The sequence below is a fragment of the Sturnira hondurensis genome, unplaced genomic scaffold, assembly GCF_014824575.4.
Source record: "Sturnira hondurensis isolate 20B ecotype Veracruz unplaced genomic scaffold, ASM1482457v3 Scaffold0022910, whole genome shotgun sequence".
In the NCBI taxonomy this organism is placed as follows: domain Eukaryota; kingdom Metazoa; phylum Chordata; class Mammalia; order Chiroptera; family Phyllostomidae; genus Sturnira; species Sturnira hondurensis.
Genome location: NW_028095541.1, coordinates 9,953,960 through 9,972,635, shown reverse-complemented (window position 1 = coordinate 9,972,635; position 18,676 = coordinate 9,953,960). Strand labels below are relative to the sequence as shown.

The 18,676-nt window shown below is 39.9% G+C and overlaps 1 protein-coding gene across 2 annotated transcripts in view; it reads left to right on the top strand.

The window, feature by feature from the left end:
* The window catches only part of TEX26 (testis expressed 26), a 28,193-nt gene extending 19,042 nt beyond the window's left edge, over positions 1-9,151 (top strand). For both annotated transcript variants that reach the window (XM_037037111.1, XM_037037110.1), the window contains exons 5-7: positions 1,159-1,335; positions 3,556-3,717; positions 8,751-9,151. In XM_037037111.1, the coding sequence (XP_036893006.1) occupies positions 1,159-1,335; positions 3,556-3,717; positions 8,751-8,812 (401 nt within the window). In that variant the 3' untranslated portion in view covers positions 8,813-9,151. The remainder of the gene's footprint in view (positions 1-1,158; positions 1,336-3,555; positions 3,718-8,750) is intronic.
* The last annotated feature ends 9,525 nt before the right edge of the window (positions 9,152-18,676 follow it).

The window sequence follows — 18,676 nt, the reverse complement described above, 5'->3', positions numbered from 1 at the left end:
TTTTGAGCCCTAGAGCTTCCTCCTCTCTGTAACCTTGTCTCCTCCATGGGAAGCTTATGGCTTCATTGTGAGGGCCACTGAGTACTCATAACCTCTCTTCCTGAGTCATTTAAATCAAAAGCATGCTGACTGAGAGTGAGATCATTTAAAAAATCAATAATAAAATGCTCCTGTGTGCCAGTAGATGACATCACATATTATTTGACATACAATGTACATTTGAATGTATTTTGAAAAGTCCTTTTGAAAAACTAACTGGAATAAGAATTGAGTTTAGTTTCAATAGTACTTGGCACTGTTTGGACACTGCTTGTGACATCCATGGTTTGAACATCTTTGTCCCGAATGAAGCCGGGGTTGTGTGATGTGCTTGTGCACCAACTTTTTGTAGCAAGAACTAAGGGTGAACTCATCTAAGTGAAAATGTTTATGGCTGTCTTCTCTGGAATCTGGTAAAGTGCTTATGGGACCTAGTGTTCGGTCAATGCTTAACAAATATCTAACAAATAAAGATTTAACGAATGTTTGTTAGCAGACTTATTTCAAAGAAATAATAGTGCTACTGTCCACTAATGACAACGATGTTATCTACATCTTCATCGGTAGGGGATAAGCTTTGAGTGGTTCTTTCCAGGTAAGGATAATGACATGCAATGCTCCACCCAGGGCTGCCAGATGCAGCACATAAATTTATACAGGATGCCCAATTAAACTGGGATGATACATAGTAGATAAATACCAAATACTTATATAATCTTACACTAAAAATTATTCATTGTTTATCTGAAATTCAAATTTAATTGGCATCCTTAAAACATATAATGTTTTATATGGCAAGACCAACCCTATCTGAAATCTCTCTCCCTGCTCCCTACTTCTGCCTTCTGCACCCTCAGAGGAGAACAGAGCACTCCTAACCAATAAAAAATGCATTCATTAGGAACTACTTCTAATCACTTGAGCACATACTTCCTGTGCCTAATAAAGCAGAAAATTATTTCTCGGTTGAAATTGACCATACCTCTAAAAACAAGAAGAGTGCGGTTTAGTGTGATAAATTGGAAGCTACCGCCAGAGCAAAATGGAATGAAGTATGACACTATTTAGCAATAGCTGAGAAGGAGTAATCATTGCCTTTTATTTCTACCCCTACCCCAGCTCAGAAGATTAAGCAGAGTTCTCAGATGTTTCTGGAATGGAAAAAGTTACTTTCCCACCCCACAGACACTGAATTTCGACGTAATTACCAAGTTCCAGCTAAAATTCCTGAGTTTCAGGATTTTAGTTTCAAATATGGATGCTACTCGAGTCTACCAATTGCTTCTCAGGGTCTAGGTAAGCGCACCTATAGCTTTTAAAGCAACTTCACAAATATTCTCCCCTTGCCTCAAGATTCCTCTTGATCTTTAACAAAATGTGTTTATTGTTGTTCAATTACAGTTGTCCCCATTTTCCCCAATTACTCTCCCCTGCCCTACCCACCCCCATCCTACATTCAATCCTCACCACCCCATCTGTTGTCTTTGTCCACGGGTCTATTATACATGTTCCTTGACTTGACCCTTTCCTTTCTTCCCCCTGTTATCCTCCCTCCCACTCTGGTCACTGATCATTTTGGTTTTTATTTCTATGTCTCTAGTTCTATCTTGCTCACTTGTTTGTTTTGTTGATTAGGTTCCACTTATAGGTGAGATCATAGGGTATTTTTGTCTTTTGCTGCTTGGTTTATTTCACCTAGCATAATGCTCTTCAGTTCCATCCATGCTGTCATGAAGGGTAGGAGCTCCCTCTTTCTTAAATTCCTCTTGATCTTAATAACAATGGCAAAATGTACCAGTGATCCCTACATGGAATTAAAGCTATGCCTCTATGGTACCTAGCCTCAGACTCAGGAAATGACTAAATCTCAAAGAGAACTGCCTGCTTATTCCAAGAAAAGAGTATATCCTCAAGGGGATATCCTGGGAGGAGCAGGTATTGGGATTGGAGAACACCCCCCTCCATTATTACATAAAAGGAAGGATTCAGTTGACAGAGAAAGAGATTGCCAGAGAAAGAGATTAGGTAGGAATCAAATTAGTCTTGTCAATTACTCACTGACTTACTCCTCAATTACTCCTCTTTACCCACAAGGAACAACTTTCAAGCATCTTCAGATTAGAGGGATGTGTATTTGTGTGCATATGTAACCCAGATTTCTGTTGTTTTCAACAGAAAAGTTTTTAGAAGTTCAATGACCCAGCCACCTCCAAGCTGTTGGTTGAGAAGATTTTTGGGTGTCATTCTGGGATAGTGGTTGATTCCTGGCATGGAATTGGGACCAAGTAGTACTTTACACAGAAATCACTGAACAGACACTTAGTATTTGGGGTTAGAAGGTAACTGAGAAGTTACTTGGTCTATCAGGGTTGTCCAACCTCTGGCCCACAGGCTGCACGCAGCCCAGGACAGCAGTAAATGTGGCCCAACACAAAATCATAAATTTACTTAAAACATTATGAGATTTTTTTGTGTGTTTATGTGTCACAATGTATTTAATGTGTGGCCCAAAGATGCCAAAAGGTTGGACAACTCTGGACCACCATGTCCTATGTGAGTCATGACTATACTACCTTTGCCAAGGGGTGATATTATTTCTGCTTGAAATAATAGGGGAAGTGCTCATTCCCAAGGATCCTTCATTCTTAGATATTTCAGTGGCAATTTAAGTAGCTGTTTGAAAGTTCTGAACAGCCAGAATCTTCCTTGTTCAACTTCTAGCCATTGGTTCTCTTCTTCCTCCAGAGTATCAGTCTATCATTCTACAAAAACCTTATGTATGCCTTCTAAGTCTCCTGTACTTTAAGTGTTTCTAGACCCTATAAACACTCTTCTTAGGATGTGGTATCAAATTCCCTCACCAGCTGGTCTCTCCATCTAGCCAATGGTCCATTTCAAGGAGACACCTGGAACCTAAGCAGTATTTAAGGTATTCTTAATATTTACAAAGACTGGAAAAGTTGTGAACAGATTCTCACATCATCTTCATTGCTTTTAAAAAATGACTCATGACTATCAGAACCCACATTAAATAAGCGACCTTCAGAATTGAAGGAAAGTGGTCTGCACCTCATACCTCCATTAGTCTGAAAGTGCAATGCATGCTGACTGCAGGTGTCATCCTTCTTCCAAACTGCTCCTCCTAAGGCACCTGGGGGAGGCCCCTTTATGTGTCAGTCCCAGTCTTCCCAGGAGGGGGCATGAAAGGGTAACAAAGCAGGTGGTGAATGCTACCATCCTAACATGCTGACCTGCAGAAGAGGCAATTCCAGGGAAAATTTCTCTGAAAACAGCGGTCAAATGCAACCTTCTGGCTATCATCTCCAACCCCTCCCACACCACAGCACAGTGCTGAGTCACAGCCGCTCTGCCTGCCCTGAGTCACTCGCACAGCACCTCCCATTCCAGAGCCATTCAGGAGGCTGAGTAGGCGCGGGGGGCATGCTCAACAGATAAGGGTGGGAGTTCCTCACTCAGTGTAAGCCTCCATGTCTTTCTTCCCTGTGTGTCCCCTAGTTCCTTCTGTGCTGCACAGCCACATGAAGAGCCAGGCCCGCACAAAGAAGCAGACCACATACCAGAGTGATTACGGCGAAGCCTACCTGGATTTCTTAACCATCTTGAACTCATTTACTCCTTCTCAAATAAGAGAGTACCTGCAAAGTGTTTCCTACACAGGTAAGATGAGGTCTTGGGTTATTTATTCATGAATTTACAGGTCATAATACATTGCTTTACACTAAATAGAAATTGTTCCAACTTCCAGACATGGAAGTTAAATGTTCACACGCAAAAAAATAGTGCCTCAAAAAAAATCCATAGTTTTTGTGCAAACCTCAACCCATTGAAAATAAACTTTTTTCAAAGAGGCCCCAGCAACTATATCTCCACTTATTAAAAAGAAAACAGAGCTTTCTGTTCATTTCTGATCTCGCTTGTCCATGTTCAAATTGTTCCAGGGTGACTTTTTCTCATAGTTAATGGCTTTCTCCAGTGCCTGTGTGTACTGTTTCATAATTTTGTTTTATTTGGTGTAATCTTTATTTCCTGTTTGGTGCTACTTTTCTGACACAGGCTTTTAGGGTCCCTGAGTACCTTCATGTACCATGTACTCAAAGAGAGAAAGCACCATGCATAGGACCATGTTGGCTCACTCCATATAACGGGGACTCATCCCAGGTGGGGGCCTAGTGACAAGAATCAACTTGGGAACAGCTCAGTTGGGGCAACTGGTCAGTGCGAGAGTATAAAGTGTTACCTCAGAGAAGAGGAGCTGGAGGACAGGAAGCCACATTCATTGGGCAGTGGCTTCTCAGCACCCAATGCTAGTGTTTGTGCTCTGCATTACTCTGCACTTTCAAACACATGGCCCAAAGAGACATTTATATAAAGTATATGTATATATACCACCAAACTAATGTATTATGTCCGTTGTAAGGCAGACAAAATGTGAAGAAGGAAATAAGAAGAAATGTAACAGAGGTTCTAGTATTTCTGCCTGCACCCAGTTGACCATCTGGTTCACCCTACCTGTGTTCCAGCCTGTGTGGGGGCCACTTTCTTCTATTGTGCCCTGTGGTCAGGCTTGAGCTCAGAACTCCCACCAGCTACTCGGCCACCCTCCCCCTGCTCTCTGCCTCCTCCCCCTCTCAGGTCCCCAATGTCTGTTTGCAGCCACCATCAGAAGAGCTGGCTCCTCTACAATGCTTGCTGAAACACTTTCTTTCATTGGTAGCTGAGCTACCCCACACCAGATCAAAACGCTGCTTGAAGCAAGACAGAAAGGGGATGTGAATGTGCTTATGTGTGCTTTGTGTGTGTGCACGTGTGTGTGTTTGAGGAAAGGGGTATTTTCCACCTTCACAGACTGAGGGCTGATGCCCCAAAGGCCCCTAACAGAGCTTCAGTGTTGAGTATTAAGGAGGTACCAGCAGCAGACAGAAGCAGAAGTCTGTAAGTCCCACAAGGGTATTCATTTCTGCTAACAGATGCCTCTGGGCCAGTCTGACAGCTTACAAGGACGTTGGGGGGCTCCTTGAAAGGGTCACTGCTCAGGTCTTCCCAGGAGGCAGAGCAGAAACATGCAGTGTTGTCTCTTCTCTTCCCACGTGAAAACCATGCTGGCTGCTGGGCCCCTCTATCTGTTGTCTGTGTGTCATTTGCAATTGGAGCCTGAGCCGTATCCCCTATGGGTGAATAAAAGCTTCTTAGAGTGATCTGGTAGCCTCTACTCCACTCGGATCAGCTTTTTCCAAGATTCCTTGGGTAAGCTGATCCTTCATAGAAATACTATTCCCTCGTTAGGCTTTTCTTCCCAGACAGTTGAGACATGACCTGTTACCTGCCAAGGCAGCTTTAGGGCTGGTCTAGGCTTTGGTTTCTTCTTAGTTGGCTTGCTTCCCTGGTTCCCTTAGGACAGCACGGGGGGCAGGCACCCCAGTGCTCAGGCCCCACAGCCTTGCCATTTTGCATTGGCTTGGGTCATGTAGGATCTGCTTCCAGTTGGTTCTAGTTTTTCTTTCGTAGCCTTGTTTTAGAATGGCCTGCTCATCAATGCCAGCTGTGCCAGAGGCTGACAAGCAAATAGGAGGCTCCTTTTGAATTCTGAAGCCCCAAACCTCTTGTGTTTTCCACTGTCTGAGATGATGCTAATGCTTTTCAGATGGTGAATGTCTCAGCTGAGCTCTTTTGTAGTAGTGGTAGGTCTGAGCAGGTACTCAAGAGAATAAATAAAAACTGTCAGATGTGTTAGCTGATTTAGACTATACAGAAGCCCCTTCTGCTATAGATTGAAAGAGAGAAGGGAGGGGGAAGGATCATCACCATGGCTCAAGTTGGTGCTGGGAGGTGGCAGGGTGAGGGGGGTTGGAGGAAGCTTCAGGAAGACACAAAATAAAGCTTGGAAAGAAGGAAGGAGGAGCAGCTGATGGTGAACCATTTGTTGCTATTGCCTCTGTGTGTCACCATATGGTATGAGTTTCTTCTGCATATACAGCTTGAGGAAACTTAACTAGACGTCTGTAGTGGCCATTCTGTTTTCAAAATGGCTTTGGTCTCCAAGTGACTCAGACACCCAATGGCTTACTCTTCAGGCCTCTGTTAATGTATCAGTAAAGACAGTCATTTCTCCACTTACTCCCCTCTTGAAAGAGAAAGTTATCTGAAATCTGCTTCTCAGAATTTTTCAGCTATGACTCCTTCCCCATCTCTTTCTCCAACTAAAATTCCCACGGATATGTCTATTCAAAGGGTATTTCTTCCTATGGTGTATTCGGTATTGTTAAAAATGCATTTATTTACCCATTCAACCTGCTTCGTTGGTTGAATATCTACACTGTTCACTTGATACAAAGATACATAAAGAGCAAATTCTCCTCCTCAGGGGACTCAGTGTCAGGGTGGGAGACAGTACACAGTCATCTTAGCTCTGCAATCAAGGTGCACTCTTTAGTCCATGAGAAGCCTTCAAGGGGTGCTCCCAAGCTTGTGAGTTGACAGTGGGGTGGGAAAGACTGCTCAGAGGAGGCCTTCTTTAAGCATCAAGGATGAACCACGTGACAAGGAGAAGCAGGGTCATTCCTAAGCAAAGGGAACAGCATAAACAAAATTACAGGGGCCTAAATCTGTATCTATATGTAATAAATATGGATATTTGGATTGCAACTGGCAGCCTTTTTGAACAGTTATTTAAAATGACATTAAATTTGACACAATCTCATCTTTTTTATTAATTTGTGCCAAACTAGATTCATCTTATAATAAGCTTATCTTTGGTGTCAACAAACTTTTTTTTGTTTCTCTTAAAATCAACTCTTTGATATAAGATTGAAAAATGAAGACATTTTAGGCTTAAAATGAAAAGGACTGACAACAGTAAATATTGACACCATGGAGCAATGTTTTGCTGGTAGTTGTACAATGGTCTAATCACTCTGGAAACAGATCTGGTGGTTTCTCATAAAGTTAAACATATATCTACTCCATGACCCAGAAATTCCACTTCTAGGTATTTACCTAAGAGGAAATAAAATACACAGGCCCACAGGTGGACTTGTACAAAAATGTTTAGAATCACTGTGTTCTTAATAGTCCCAAACTGGATACACCCTAGATCTCCATCACAAACAAACTGTGATATACTCATATAATGAAATACTATTAGATAATAAAAAGAATGAATTCTAGATATATTCAACACAAGGTATGAACATCAAAACAGTGCTCTGAGAAAATAAAGCCAGACACCAAATAATACAATTTGTATGGTTTCATTTATTCAAAGGTCTACAATAGGCAAAACTTATCTATGAGGAGAGAATCAGCACCTTGTCTGTCTTGGGCTAGGAAGTATTGACTGGGGAAGAGCGTGATGGAGGTTTCTGGGCAGTGGACATGATTTACACTCCTTTTTTTAAAAAGAATTTTTAAAAAGGTTTTATTTATTTATTTTTAGAGAAAGGGGAAGGGAGGGAGGAAGAGAGAGAGGGAAACATCAATGTGTGGTTGCCTCTCACATGGCCCCCAATGGGGACCTGGCCTGCAACCTAGGCATGTGCCCTGACTGGGAATCGAACTGGTGACCCTTTGGTTAGCAGCCTGCACTCAATCCATTGGGCTACACCAGCCAGGGCGATTTACACTCTTATATGGGTGTAGGGTGCATGTATGCAGGTATCAAGCCATCGAGTTGCACTGGAATATCAGTGCAGTGCACTTTTTTTCATAAAGTGTACATTTTTAATTTAAAAAATGCTGGGGTCAACGAAGGTCTGGATAGTGCTGGGATGGTTCAGAATTAAATGGAAGTCACAAAAACAAACAAATGCAAACCTAATTGTAGAGAAAACAGGAACACACACACACACATACACCGGAGCTACAGACCCCAACTGCCATTTTTAACTTAAACCAGGATAACATGTTATCACTTCAATTCTTCCTCTCTTTTTGTTCTTCTGGTTTGAACTGCACAGGTGATGACTGCTAGGTATGAGCAAAGTTTTACAGTTCTGTTCTGTACTATTTAAAAATATGTAATTAGAATTAGGGAACCACAGATGTTTAGGCCAGGCAAGATTCTGTGTTTTCCAGATGAGGGAATGGAGGCAAGGGAGTTGAAGGGCCTTACCATGGTCACTTATCACTAAAAACCAGCAAAGCCTACCAACATTGTTGGAAACGAAAACAGCTCTGGCTTCTGTGGAACTCTTGGATTAATGGTCTCTGTTATTTATCACCACTATTTCCTACTGTGGACACAGTAATAGAAGGGTAAAACTACAGCATTTACCAAGTGTCTTTATGGACCAGGCATTGTCTAGGTGCCTCACACACAGCATTCCCACACCTGTGCAAGGTGAATACTGTTGCCTGTATTCAAAGAGAAAAATACTTTTGAAAAGGAGAGGTCAAATGACTTGCTAATACTTTCCAGTGCAGAACTGAAACCTACCTCTGCGTTATTCCAAAACCATGCTCTTTCCACGAAGTCTTGCCAATCCCTCGAATATTAACTCTGCTCTTTTAAATCAATAATCACATAACGGTGCCTTTTTAGCTATTAGACACAATATCCTTTGATTATTTTGGGCTCATCAAATTTGTACATAGAGTTCTATTATCAGACATCTGTCTCCCTCCTAGAATTTCTCTATTTTGCACTTAAATAGTTAAATGAAAAATTTCACCCTGTTTTTCTTCATAATTTTCAGACAGAAAACTTCTTGAACGCTTTCTTCGCTCTTACTGTGATGTTGACAAGGGGACGGAGTGAAAAGGGAAAATGGTCCAAGCGAAGAAAATCTGAAAATCAGTGGAAGGGCCTACTGGGCCATTTCATCAAAAGTCAATGAAAAACAATATTCAAATTATTCCAAATATGATATTCATGACTTTGTATGATTGTCTTCTCTCAACACTATAAATCCCCACCCCATTCCCCAACATAGCTCTAACTGTATCCAGTACATTTTGATATAAAGTTTCTCCTATTCTCTTTTGGATATGTAATTTGTGACTTCAATTTTGACTTCCTCTTGAAGCAGGAATTATGTGAAAGAGGTTTCTTAATTTTCCAATAATTAGAGAATTTAAAAAGTCTTTTTATTATTGATTTCTTGTTTGAAAGTTTAAAAAAATCTCAGCTTTGGAAAATTTAGCAAAATTTTCTCTTATGTCAACTCTCTGATTTGTATATTACAGAAACATAAGAAAAAATATATTTTATTATATTTTTCAAATCTATATATCTTAAATTATATAGTTGAATTGGCAAATTCTGAAAGTATATTTTAAAATTCCCCCCAGAATTTTTTTCATCAATATCTCCTTGTATTTTGGGGATTTGCTCTATATGTGACTGCTATATCGTTTATCCATTGCTTATGAATTATACATAACTTCTTCACTGATTAACTTTCCCTCATTATATTTTCTTCTTTGACCTTAGTAATGCTTTTGTCCTTGACTTACATTTTAGTTGATATTAATACTGAGTTCATTTGTTTCCCTTTGCATTTGCTTAGCATATGTTTGCCTTCCCTTAATTTCCAATCTTTCTTTGTAATTTTATTTCTGTATATTTCTAGAAATACCTTATGTCTGGGTTTTATATCATAACTGAAATCAGAATATTTGTTTTTGATAGGAGAATTTAGTCAGTACACAATAATTATGATGCCTGACATACTTAGTTGTATAATCTCTGTACTGTTTTTTTAAATATATTTTATTGATTATACCATTACAGTTGTTCTATTCCTCCCTTCATTCCCCTCCATCCTGCACACCCCTCCCCCACCATTCCCCCCCTTTAGTTTATAACCACGTGTCTCAAGTTCTTTAGATTCTATATTTCCCACACTGTTTTTGACCCCCTATCTATTTTCTACCTACCATTTATGCTACTTATTTTCTGTATCTTCTCCCCCCTTCTCCTCCTCCAACTCCCCTGTTGCTAACCCTCCATGTGATCTTCATTTCTATGGTTCCACTCCTGATCTAGCTGTCCTCTTAGTTTGCTTTTGTTTTAGATGTGGTTGTTAATAACTGTGAGTTTGCTGTCCTTTCACTGTTCATATTTTTTATCTTTTTTTCTTAGATAAGTCCCTTTAACATTTGATAGAATAAGGGCTTGGTGATGATGAACTCCTTGAATTTGACCTTATCTGAGAAGCACTTTATCTGCCCTTCCATTCTAAATGAAAGCTTTGCTGGATAGAGCGATCTTGGATGTAGGTCTTTGGATTTCATGACTTAGAATACTTCATTCCAGCTCCGTCTTGCCTGTAAGGTCTCTTTTGAGAAATCCGCTGACAGTCTGATGGGAACTCCTTTGTAGGTGACTGTCCCCTTATCTCTTGCTGCTTCTAGGATTCTGTCCTTCATTTTAATCTTGGCTAATGTAATTCTGATGTGCCTTGGTGTGTTCCTTCTTGGGTCCAACTTCTTTGGGACTCTCTGAGCTTCCTGGATTTCCTGGAAGTCTATTTCCTTTGCCAGGCTGGGGAAGTTCTCCTTTAGTATTTGTTCAAATAAGTGTTCCACTCATGGCTGTTTCTTTTCCCCTTCTGGTACCCCTATAATTTAGATGTTGGGATGTTTAAAGATGTCCTGGAGGTTCCTAAGCCTCTCCTCATTTTTTTGAATTCTTGTTACTTCACATTTTTCTGTTTGGTCATTTCTTCCTTCCTTCTGGTCCACTCCCTTGATTTGAGTCCCAGTTTCCTTTCCATCACTATTGGTTTCCTGTGCATTTCCCTTCATTTCAATTAGTTTAGCCTTCATTTGTTCCTCTAATTTGTGACTAAAATCAACCAGTTCTGTGAGCATCCTGATCACCAGTATTTTGAACTGTGCATCTGAAAGGCTGCCTATTTCTTGGCTGCTTAGAATTATAGACTCTGGGGCTTTGAGCTGTTCATGAGCCATAATGTTTTGGTCTGTCACACCTGTTATGTATGAGGGGCAGAGCCTTAGGTGTTCACCAGGGCAGGGTGACCCAGGTTGCTGGGTTGTGATACTGTATGTGGGGGCAGGGTCAAAGAGAGGCAATGGCAGTCCCCTCTGCTGCTTCCCGCCACTGGGGCCTGCGAGGTCTGTCTCATTGCTCACTCTTCCTTGGTTTAACTGCGAGTGAATGTGTGACCATGGTCAACCTGCGGCCTTGCACCCTCACTGGGTCTGCCTGTTGCCACCCGATGCCTGGGATCCATCCATGGCTGCCTGGGCACCTGGGGTTGGGGGATCCTTCCTGCCCAACCCTGCTCTGCTGCTGGCTCTGCCCCTCTTACCGGCCCAGTTGAACGGTTTGTTGTTGTCGGACTTCCATATAGTTCAGTTTTCTGTTCTTTGGCTGTGTCTTTGTTTACTAAACCTTTGTTGTATTCAAACTTGGTTGTGGGAGAAGGCACAGTGTTTCCACCTACACCTCCATCCTGGTGGAAGTCCTCTATATTGTTTTTTAATTTAAATTATTTTATTGCTGTTCAATTACAGTTGTCCATATTTTCTCCCCACCCCTCCAAACCCACCTCCCTCCCTTTCTTCCACCTTACCCCTTGGTTTTGTCCATATGTCCTTTATAGCAGTTCCTGAAAATGCTTCTCTCCACTGTCCCCTTTCCCCTCCCCACTGGCTATTGTTCAATTGTTCTTAATTTTAATGATTCTGGTTATATTTTGTTTGCTTTTTTCTTTTGTTGATTATGGTCCAGGCAAAGGTGAAATCATATGTTATTTGTCCCTCACTGCCTGGCTTATTTCACTTAGCATAATGCTCTCCAGTTCTCTCCATGCTGTTGCAAATGGGTAGAAGCTCCTTCTTTCTCTCTGCTGTGTAGTATTTCATTGTGTAAATGTACCATAGTTTTTTAATCCACTCATTTGCTGATGGGCACTTAGGTTGCTTCCAGCACTTGGCTATTGTAAATTGTGCTGCTATGAACATTGGGGTGCATAGGATATTTTGGATTGGTGTTTCAGGGCTCTTAGGGTATGCTGCTAGGTCAAAAGGCAGTTCCATTTTTAGTTTTCTGAGGAAATTCCATACTGTTTTCCACAGTGGCTGCACCAGTCTGCATTCCCACCAACAGTGCACTAGGGTTCCCTTTTCTCCACATCCTCTTCAACACTCATTTGTTGATTTGTTTATGATGGCCATTCTGACTGGTGTGAAGTGGTATCTCACTGTGGTTTTAATTTGCATCTGATGGCTAGTGATGTTGAGTATCTTTTCGTATGTGCCTGTGCCCTTTGTATGTCCTCCTTGGAGAAGTTTCTGTTCAAGTCTTTTGCCCATTTTTTAATTGTTTTTTTTTTTGTCTTCCTGGAGTGGAGTTGTGTGAGTTCTTTACATATTTTGGAGATCAAGCCCTTGTCTGAGGTGTCATTGGCAAATATGTTTTCCCATATGGTTGGATCTCTTTTCACTTTAACACTGTTTACTTTAGCCACACAGAAGCTTTTTATTTTGATGAGGTCCCATGTGTTTATACTTTCCTTTATGTCCCTTGCTTTAGGGGACATATCCGTTAAGATGCTGCTGTGTGGAATGTCTGAGATTTTTCTGCCAATGTTCTCCTCTATGACTTTTATGGTGTTATGACTTATATTTAAGTCTTTTACCCACCTTGAATTTATTTTTGTGTATGGTGTAAGTTAGTGATTGAGCTTCATTTTTTTTCATGTAACTGTTCAGATCTCCCAACACCATTTGTTGAAGAGGGTATTTTTGCTCCATTTTATGCTTCTTCCACCTTTGTCAAATATTAATTGACTGTAGAAACTTGGGTTTATTTCTGGTCTCTCTGTTCTGTTCCATTGTCTATGTGCTTGTTTTTTTGCCAGTACCAGGCTGTTGTGATTACAGTGGTCTTGTAATAGTTTGATATCAGGTATTGTGATCCCTCCTACTTTGCTCTTCTTTCTCAAGATCAAAGCAGTTATTTGGGTTAGTTTATAGTTCCATATAAATTTTGAAATGTTTGTTTTATATACCTGAAATATGTCATGGGCACTTTAATAGGGATTGCATTGAATCTATAACACTTTGGGTAGTATGGGACATTTTGATGTCCACTGGGGTTAATTCTTCTGATCTATGAGCATGGGACATGCTTCCTTTTTTTGTGTCTTCCTTAATTTCTTTCTTCAGTGTTGTATAGTTTTTTGAGTACAGGTCTTTTACCTCCTTGGTTAGGTTTATTACTAGGTACTTCATTTTTTCTTGTTGGTGTAGGAAATGGGATTTTTCCCCCTGATTTCTGTTTCTGATGTTTAATTGTTGGTATACAAAAATGCCTTTGATTTCTGAGTATTGACCTTGTAACTGGCTGTTTTGCTGAATTCATTTATTAGGTCCAGTAGTTTTTTGGTGGAGTCTATAGAATTTTCTATGTACACTATGCCATCTGCAAATAATGACAGTTTTGTTTCTTCCCTTCCAATTTGGATGCCTTTTATTTCTTTTTCTCGTCTGACTGTTGTGGCCAGAACTTCCAGTACTATGTTGAATAGGAGTGGTGAAAGCAGGCATCCTTGTCTTGTTTCCAATCTTAATTGGAAGGCTTTAAGTGTTTGTCCGTTGAGTATGATACTGGCTGTAGGTCTTTCATATATGGCCTTTATTATGTTGAGGAATGCTCCCTCTATTCTCACTTTGCTCAGTGTTTTTATCTGAAATGGGTACTGTAGCTTATCAAATGCTTTTCCTGCATCTATTGATATAATCATGTGGTTTTTGTTTTTGCTTTTATTTGTGTGATGTATTACATTTACTGATTCATGAATATTGAACCATCCTTGCATCCCTGGGATGAATTCCACTTGGTCATGGTGTATGACCCTTTTAATGTATTACTGGATGTGGTTTGCCAATATTTTGTTGATGATTTTGGCATCTATATTCATCAGCAACATTGGCCTGAAGTTTTCTTTCTTTGTGATGTCTTTATCTGGTTTTGGAATTAGGATGATACTGGCTTCATAAAAAAAGTTTGGGAGTCTTTCATTTTCTTGAATTCTTTGAAATAATCTGTGGAGGATGGGGGTTAGCTCTCCCTTGTAAAATTCTCCCATGAAACTGTCTGGTCCAGTGTAGGAGACTGGTTTGTCTTGGCCTGGCAAATGTGACTCAGCTCTGTATAGAAAACCTACAGAAGTGAAGTGGTGGGCAGGAGCTAGACTTTCAAACTGAGTTTTCCTGTGGGAATCAGGCCTGGAAAATGCATACAGATTGTTATGGCTTGCTCTTGCTAAAACTCCATCACCCTGGTCTAAAACAACAGATGTGTATTGCCTATCTTCAGGGTAATATCCAAAACCTGTATGAGTTCTCCCAAGGACGGTGCTAATGAGTTCATCACCATTCTCCTTTGCATGTTATTTTTATTTCCTTGATTGTACCTAGAATATAGACAATAATATTCTATGTAATAGATAATAAATCTTTCTCTGATGTAAGACCCCAGGAAAACAATAAAAGCCTGTCTAGGCAAGGGTTGGGGTGCTCCCCTCTGGAGGGAGTGGCCAAGGCACCCATAGGCACTCTCCCCTTGAGAGAGTAGTTGTGCCTGTTCCCTTTTTTCACACAGGATTGTTGCCCCCTGTGCATTGATTCTCATCATCAACCATAACAGGCGGACTCTGCGACAGTCCAGGGCTTTCGTGTGTTGGAAGCTTTTAAATTACTGTTTTGATTTCATCAAATATTATTGGTCTGTTCGGGCTTTCTGCTTCTTCTTTACTGAGTTTTGGAATATACTTTTCTAGAAATTTGTCCATTTCACCCAGGTTTTCAAATTTCTTGGCAAATAATTCTTTGTAGTAATTTCTTACAATCCTTTCTATTTCTGTGGTACCAGTTGTAATCTCTCCTGTTTCATTTCCGATTGTGTTTATTTGGGTCCTCTCTCTTTTTTTTCTTGACGAGCCTGCTTAAAGACTTGTCTATTTTGTTTATGTTTTCAAAGAACCAGCTCCTGGATTTATTGATCCTTAAATTTTACTTTTAGTTTCTATGTCATTTAATTCTGCTCCGATCTTGGTTATTTCCTTCCTTCTACTTGCTCTGGGTTGTCTTTTTTGTTGTTCCTCTAGTTCTTGTAGGCATAGGGTTAGGTTGTTTATTTGAAATGTTTCTATTTTTTTAGGTAGGCCTGTATCACAATGAACTTCCCTATCAGGACTGCCTTCACTGTGTCCCATAAGTTTTGGATTGTTGTGAGTCCATTTTTTTTTTGGTTTCCAGAAACTTTTTGATTTCGTCCCTAATCTCATTTGTGAGGCATTCATTGTTTAATAGCATGCTATTCAATTTCCATAATTTTGAGTGTTTTAGGGTTTTTCCCTGAGGTTGGTTTCTAGTTTCAGTACCTCGTGGTCTGAGAAAATGCTTGATATGATTTCAATTTTGTTTAATTTGTTGAGGCTTGTTTTGTGTCCTATCATGTGGTCTATCTTTGAAAATGTTCCATGTGCATTTGAAAAGAATGTGTATTTAGCTTCTTTGGGGTTAAGGGCTCTATATATGTCAGTTAAGTTTATTTCCTCTAGGGAAAATATTTTGTTTGGAAGGTTCGTCTATTTTTGACAGTGGAGTGGTAAAATCCCCTACTATAATTGTGCTGTGGTCAATATCTTTCTTGAAGTCCTCCAAGATTTTCTTTATGTATTTGGGTGCTCCTATGTTGGGTGCATATATATTTACAATGTTTCTGTCTTCTTGATGGATTCTTCCCTTGAGTATTATGATGTGACCTTCTGGGTCTCTTTTTATGGTTCTTTTTCTGAAGTCTATTTTGTCTGTTACAAATATTGCTACGCTGGCTTTTTTTTTTCCTGTTCATTTGCTTGGAATATTTGTTTCCAGCCCTTCACTTTCAGTTTGTGTAGGTCTTTTGTTCTCAGGTGGGTCTCCTGTAGGTAGCATATGTGTGAGTTATGTTTTCTTATTCATTCTGCTATTCTGTGTCTTTTGATTGGGGCATTTAATCCATTTACACTTAAGGTTATTATTGATAGGTACTTATTTATTGCCATTTTTTCATACCTGTGTTCCTCTCTCTTTCACTGTTTTTTTTTTCCCCTGTTCTTAAAGCAAACCCTTTAGCATTTCCTTCAGAGCTGGTTTGGAGGAGATATATTCTTTGAGGCTTCTTTTGTCTGGGAAGCTCCTTATTTGGCCTTCCATTTTAATTGAGAGCCTTGCTGGATAAAGTAGTCTTGGTCACAGGCCTCTGGCTTTTATTACTTGGAAAATTTCTTGCCATTCCCTTCTGACTTGGAGCATTTCCATTGAGAAGTCAGCTGCTAGTCTTATTGAGGCTCCCTTGTATATTATTTCCTGTTTCTCCCTTGCTGCCTTTAAGATTCTTTGTCTTGGAATTTTGTCATTTTAATTATGATGTGTCTTGAAGTGGGCCTCTTTGGATTCCTCTTAATTGGGACTCTGTGTTTCCTGAATTTGTATGACTTTTTCTCTCATCAAATTAGGGAAGTTTTCCATCATTACTTTTTCAAACAGGTTTTCTATCCCTTCCTATTCTTCTTCTCCTTTTGATATCCCTACTATACAAATATTATGACATTTTATATTATCCTGCATTTCCCTTAACCCCTCTTCATTCTTTCTGAGCCTCTTTTCCTTTTCTTGCTCTTTCTGGGAGTTTTTTTCTACTTTGTCCTCCAATTTGTTGATGAGATCTTCTTCTTCATCTATACTGCTTTTAATTCCTTCCACTGTGTTCTTCAGTTCAGAAATTGTATTCTTCATTTCCTCTTGGCCCTTGTTGATAGTTTCTATTTCCTTTTTCATGTTGATATAGTTTGCAGTGAGTTCATTGTACTTCCCCTGTAGTTTCTGATAATCCTCTGTGAGCTCATTGAGCTTTCTTATAACCATTGCTTTGAACTCAATATCTGATAGTTGACTTGCCTCTACTTCATTTAGCCTTCTTTCTGAGACTTCCTCCTTTCCTTTCATTTGGAGATTCTTTCTTTGTCTTCCTGTTGTTTGTGAGATTTTTCTTGTTAGTTTCTCCTTCTTAAATTGATCTGTTCTGACTCCCTGGGTTTATGGTGTGAACTTCTATGGTAAAATACCTGTGAGTTTCAGTGGTGCCTTCTCCTTGATTCCCTGAGCTCACTCATCTTGGGCTGTCATTTGTGTTGGTTCTGTGTATGTATTTGGGTTTTGATTGCTGTTGGGGCTTTCTTTGGTGGGTTCTTCCCATCAACTGGTTAACTGAGGATCCCCCTGTCCACTACCTCTTATATTCAGTTGTGCAGGTGTGGTCAGGTTGTGTTGAAGCTGGTTCTTCCATGTGTACAAGGTTTTGAGAATTCTCTTGTTCTTGTTCAGTTGTTTGTTCTGGGTAATTTCTCCACTATTTAATTGTATTTCCAGATAGGTCCTGGGTTGAGTTACTGTGGCTTCCACTCCTTCCTTCACCTACTTCTCTTGTTATCTGTTGGTGACTCCTTTGTTGTTGGGTTTCCTCTTCCAGCAGGTATCCTGGTGTTCACAGCTTCCACCTACTCTTTTTTGTGATCAGTTGGAGAGGGAAGGAAAAATGTTTACGATAGCAAGAGTATATTCTATGATATTTACAGTACCAGCCTGTAGAGAGGAGATAGGAGACCCTTTGGATATGTATAGTGTTAACTGTGATATCTCACCCAACTAGCCACTTTTTAGAAAGGGGAGAAAAAAGATAAGACTTTTGGGGGGATGGGAGGAAGGATCATTAGTTGTATCTAGAAAGCAGTGAGGTTGTAGGAGGTCAGATTCTGAGGTTAAGTGAGCATAAAGGGTAGAAAATAGGTGTAGTGTGTGAGAGAATAGAGTGAACCACAACAGTAATAGAGTTCAGGAAACTGTGAAGTGGGCGAAGATCTGGGAGGGGTGCTGTGTCGTATTTAGAATTGTATGGAACAGCTATTATTTACAATAATAATGGAGCAATGATCATATGGCAGAATCTATGTGATCTGGATAACCAGAATAGGGGGCATAGGACTTACAGTAGTATACTAATGGAACACAAATAAAATAACAATACACTATGAAAGAGAGAAACAAGGGAAACCAGTCAAACAATGCAATTTAACCAGCCAAATATAGAAAACTAATCAGAGAGAAGACTATAGAAATACTAATAAAATAAAAGATGTAAGAATAATAAAAAATAATAACACAAATATGCAATAACTTACAATTTCTCTTTAATAGCAAAGTGAAATTTGTCTCACTGTCTCAGCTGTTGGGATGACCCCTTTTTGGGTCCATCTCTGGTCTTTTCACAGTTCCAGGTTTTTTGTCTCATTTGTGAGAATTATTTAAAAAAGTAGATAAATAAAATAAAAAAGAAACAAGAAGAGATAAAAAGGAAAAGAAAGGAAGAAGAAATAAAACAAGAAAAAGGAAAGAAGGGAAGAAGAAGTTAAAAGATTTTAAAAATTAAAAATAAAGAATTACTTTTAAAAAAAAGCCTCCTGCTGGCTTCCAACTGGACAAGCCAGTTTTCCTGTTCTTCCTGGCTGCAGCAGGCTGAGGGGTGATTGATTTTGATTTTCTCCCTTTCTGGTTGGCAGTCAACCTCCAACCCCATTCCCCAGCATCCTCTGGTTTGGGTGCACAC